The sequence below is a fragment of the Lupinus angustifolius genome, chromosome LG04 (assembly GCF_001865875.1).
Source record: "Lupinus angustifolius cultivar Tanjil chromosome LG04, LupAngTanjil_v1.0, whole genome shotgun sequence".
NCBI lineage: Eukaryota > Viridiplantae > Streptophyta > Magnoliopsida > Fabales > Fabaceae > Lupinus > Lupinus angustifolius.
In genome coordinates, this window is record NC_032012.1 from 17,511,427 (window position 1) to 17,515,534 (window position 4,108).

The window sequence follows — 4,108 nt, forward strand, 5'->3', positions numbered from 1 at the left end:
TAGCATCTTCCAAGAATGTCCCAAGCTTCTTTTGATGTGCTAGACTGTGCAATTTTCTCAAAATTCGAATCATCTACACACTGATGAATCATTGCCAGAGCTTTGCAATCTCTCTTCATGCACTCTCTGTGAAGGGATCTCTGCACTTCAGTAGCTTCATCTTCCACTGCTTGGAAACCATCTTGCACAACATCAAGAACTTCTTGATATCCAAAAAGAACCTTCATCTGCACTTGCCATCTTTCATAGTTCTTGCCATTTAGAGTTGGTAGAACCATTGTAAATCCGCTATTGCTTGCCATTAGTGAGCTTCCTTCTTCCTTCTTACCACAGTTCCAAGATCAAGGAATTATGGCTCTTGATACCACTGTTACAGCAACAAAACCAGTGTTGCAGAAGAAAAGAAATGAAAACAGAATGAATGAAAAGGTAGAGAAGAGATAGATGATTAAAGAGTGATTGAAGAGTAAAGATAATGCAAGAAGAGATTGATCATTGATCAATGTAAATTGAATTACACAATGCATCAACTAACTTTCCTTATATAGCAACTACCAACCAACTAACAACTATAAATGGAAAGTATCAAAAAACAGAAAACTGAATTACAAAAATACTTCTAATTTTAACAATATATACCTCATTTCATGAAGGAACATATTAGTAAAGTGCACCCAAAAATGGTCAAAACTATTATTCGTTTTTAAATCAACTTAAGTATGTGTCATGGTTATTTTAGTAAAAAAAAACAATTAAAAATATTTTATCTTCTCACCTAAAGTAGCTACCCACAACATCCAACCCTCCAAAAGTTGTCTGCAACAACCAGTCGTCCAAGGAGAGAAGTACATCTAGACGCTGCAGCAAAGATCATCTAGATGCTGCAACAAAGCTCGTTTAGATGTTACACCATCTTCCACACCATCATCCTCGTCCATCCCTATTGCCAACAACCACTTTTCATACCTAACGAACATCCAACAATGTCCAGTTTCAGTCTCTAACCTAGCTATTGACGCCACCCTTAGGTAAGCATAAGTTGTTGATTCCACTAAATTTTGGTTTGATTGCTATATGTTTGATGAAAGTATAAACTAAACTATTAGCCAGAAGAATTCATTTGTATCTAACCACTTTGCAGGTCAAAATATTCGAGTTATATAATTTTGTTGATTTGCCCAACAAAATTAATTTGCTTTATCTAACCTGACTATGTTGTTCCATGGTCGGGAGAGAACAATATCAATGAGTATGGAATGAAGACACTAAAAGAAAGGAACATTGAATAAAAAGGGAGAATTTTGATTTAATGTAGTTATATGATATTTGGCATTTCTTTGTATAGATGTGTGTATTCCTTTCACATTTATTTTGCATAGATCTTTGTCATGTTGTGTTAAATTTACATTTCATGAATCATATATATTTTTTACTCAAATCATGTAACTGTTGAAACAAGCAATGAAGAAGGATTGGAATAGAAGAAGGAATAGAAAAACAGAGAATGAATGAGAAGAAGATAAATGTGTATATTCAATCGAGAAGAAGGAGTTGATTCAATGTACTTAGCCACAATGTATTTATACAACTTTCCATAAGTAGCTTAACTAAATCTAACTACCAAACACAATGGAAATTCTTAACTAACTTTCAAATTCCTAACTGTTTGATTAACACATTAACACTTTTAACACTCTCCCTTAATCAAAGAGTTACAATATAGCAAATTACTCATACAAATGCATATACTTCTATCCTAACTAAAAACTTAGGACATTTAGCATTTTCCTTAGCTTCTTGAATCTCTCAATCTTCAAGCCTTTGGTTAGTACATCAGCAATCTGATCTTCAGTAGGGCAATGAACAAGTTTCACCTTTTTCTTTTCAACTTGATCTCTTAAGAAATGAAACATTGTTTCAATGTGTTTGCATCTTTCATGGCTAACTGGATTCTTAGCCAAGTTTATAGCTGATTTGTTGTCAACTTTTAGCTCAAACCCTCCAATTTCTCCACAATTTAGTTATGCTATTAGGGATGTTAGCCACAATCCTTGGCATGTTGCATTGCAAGCAACAATATACCCAGCTTCGCAAGTAGAGAGTGCCACAACATCTTGTTTCTTGGAACTCCATGATACGGGGGCACTAAACATGAAGAACGCATATCCAGATGTACTCTTCCTATCTTCTTTATCTCAACACCAGTTTGAATTTGAGTAGCCAACAAAGTATGATTCACTTTCCTCTATCTGATTAGGAAACATGATCCCATAGTTCATGGTTCCTTTAAGATACCTCATGATCCTCTTGGCTGCAATTATGTGACTTTGCTTGGGATTAGCCATATGCCTATTAATAACTCCAGCAACATAGGTTATCTCAAGCCTGCTTTGACAAATGAACCTGAGACAACCTACAATATGTCTATAGAGTGTTGGATCGATTGGTTTTTCAGTTGCTGAATCATTTGAACCAACCTTACCTTCTACTGGTCCTATTACTGGTTTGTAATCCAACATTTGGAATCTGCTTAGTACATCTGAAATGTACTTCTTTTGATGCATTATAATTCCACTTTTGGTCTTTAGGAATTCTAGTCCAAGGAAGTATGCCAATTCCCCTAAGTCTGTCATCTCAAACTCAGAGTTAAGCTTTCCTTTTAGTTTCACAATTTCGGCTTCACTACTTCTAGTAGAAAGTTCGAACACAAACAATTTCATCTATGTTTTAAGAAATGACAATTGTAAGATAATTTCTAGCATGGCTCGAAACAATTATCCATAAAATAAGTGTCAATGGTGGAAATGTTCATGATTCTTGTCATTTACGGGGGCAAGAGTGGTAGATGAAGATGAGGATTTTCATCTTTGAAGTTTTCCTTCTAAATTATATAGTTATAAAAGTTTTATCTCTTCTTTCATCTTTATTTTTTATTTAGGTTACTATGTGCCGCGCACCGATTTTCGGTTGCACGACTTTATCAGAGTCGTCACTACATTTTATGGTAAAAAATGTAGAAAAATATTTTGGCCCAATCACATTGGGCTTTGAATTTTTGATATCTAGATTCGAGAGTCAATTACGGAATAGGGAAGGTGTTACCCCTCACTAAATTGTATGACTTATATTATACTTTAGATTTATTTGGTTATTTAATTAATTATTAAATGACAAATTTTATTTATTTATTGTAAATTAATTTGATTTTTTATTTATTTCATAAAACAATTTTCATTTTTTAATTTTATTATTTACATTTTTGGTAATGTAATTCTGAAATTAATAATTAGAAATAAATTTATTCACTTTGAAAATTTTGTTCATTTATTATTACATAAAAGAATTCTTGTTGATTTTTAATATTATTGTTTATCCCAAATTTTATTTTATTTTAATGATTGGATCTCTCTTTGATATTATAAAAAAAGGATTACATTTTTATTCGCTAAATGATATTGATTTTGTATTATACAAATAAAAATATAATGCAAAAAAGAGAAAATACAAACCTACGAGAATATAATCATGTGCCGAAGAGACCAAATAAGGTTGCTGACATGTCACAGTAATCAAGTGCCGATGAGGGTGTTCGTCTTCGAACTTATCCTTCTAATTTACACAATTATAACAACTATATATCTTATTTCATCTTTACTGCTCATTTAGGTGACTATGTTGATGATATTCCATGTATAATTTCACGTATCTTATAAATTTCATTGAATAAACTCGAATTATACTCGGTGTCTCTATCACCTCAAAGTTTTTTAATCTCTTTGTTAAATTGGTTTTCAATTTCAATCATACATATTTTAAACATATCGACTCCTCTATTTTATTTTTCATAAGATTAACACATTTATGATAAAAATAATCATCAATAAAAGTGATGTACTATCAATTTTTTTCGTAGTAAATGTCCCATCTGATTTTCTTCATAACTTTAGTTTGATGACGAAAAAAATTTCATCACCATTCATTGATAACTTTGGAATTAATCATAACCTACTCATGTCGGAACATACATTTATTTATATGACATAGTCTACTATGTCAAATATCAAAATCACACAATATGTAAATAGAACTAAATTATTTATTACATCAC

The 4,108-nt window shown here is 31.8% G+C and overlaps 1 protein-coding gene across 1 annotated transcript; it reads right to left on the reverse strand.

The window, feature by feature from the left end:
- On the reverse strand, positions 2,196 to 2,720 carry LOC109344663 (uncharacterized mitochondrial protein AtMg00810-like). Its single transcript, XM_019583417.1, has one exon. It carries the CDS (start codon positions 2,718 to 2,720, stop codon positions 2,196 to 2,198), a length of 525 nt encoding a protein of 174 aa, XP_019438962.1.

What these genes read in the sequence shown, in the direction of transcription:
- LOC109344663 (XM_019583417.1), bottom strand. Translation starts at nt 2,720, where the DNA reads ATGAAATTGTTTGTGTTCGAACTTTCTACTAGAAGTAGTGAAGCCGAA.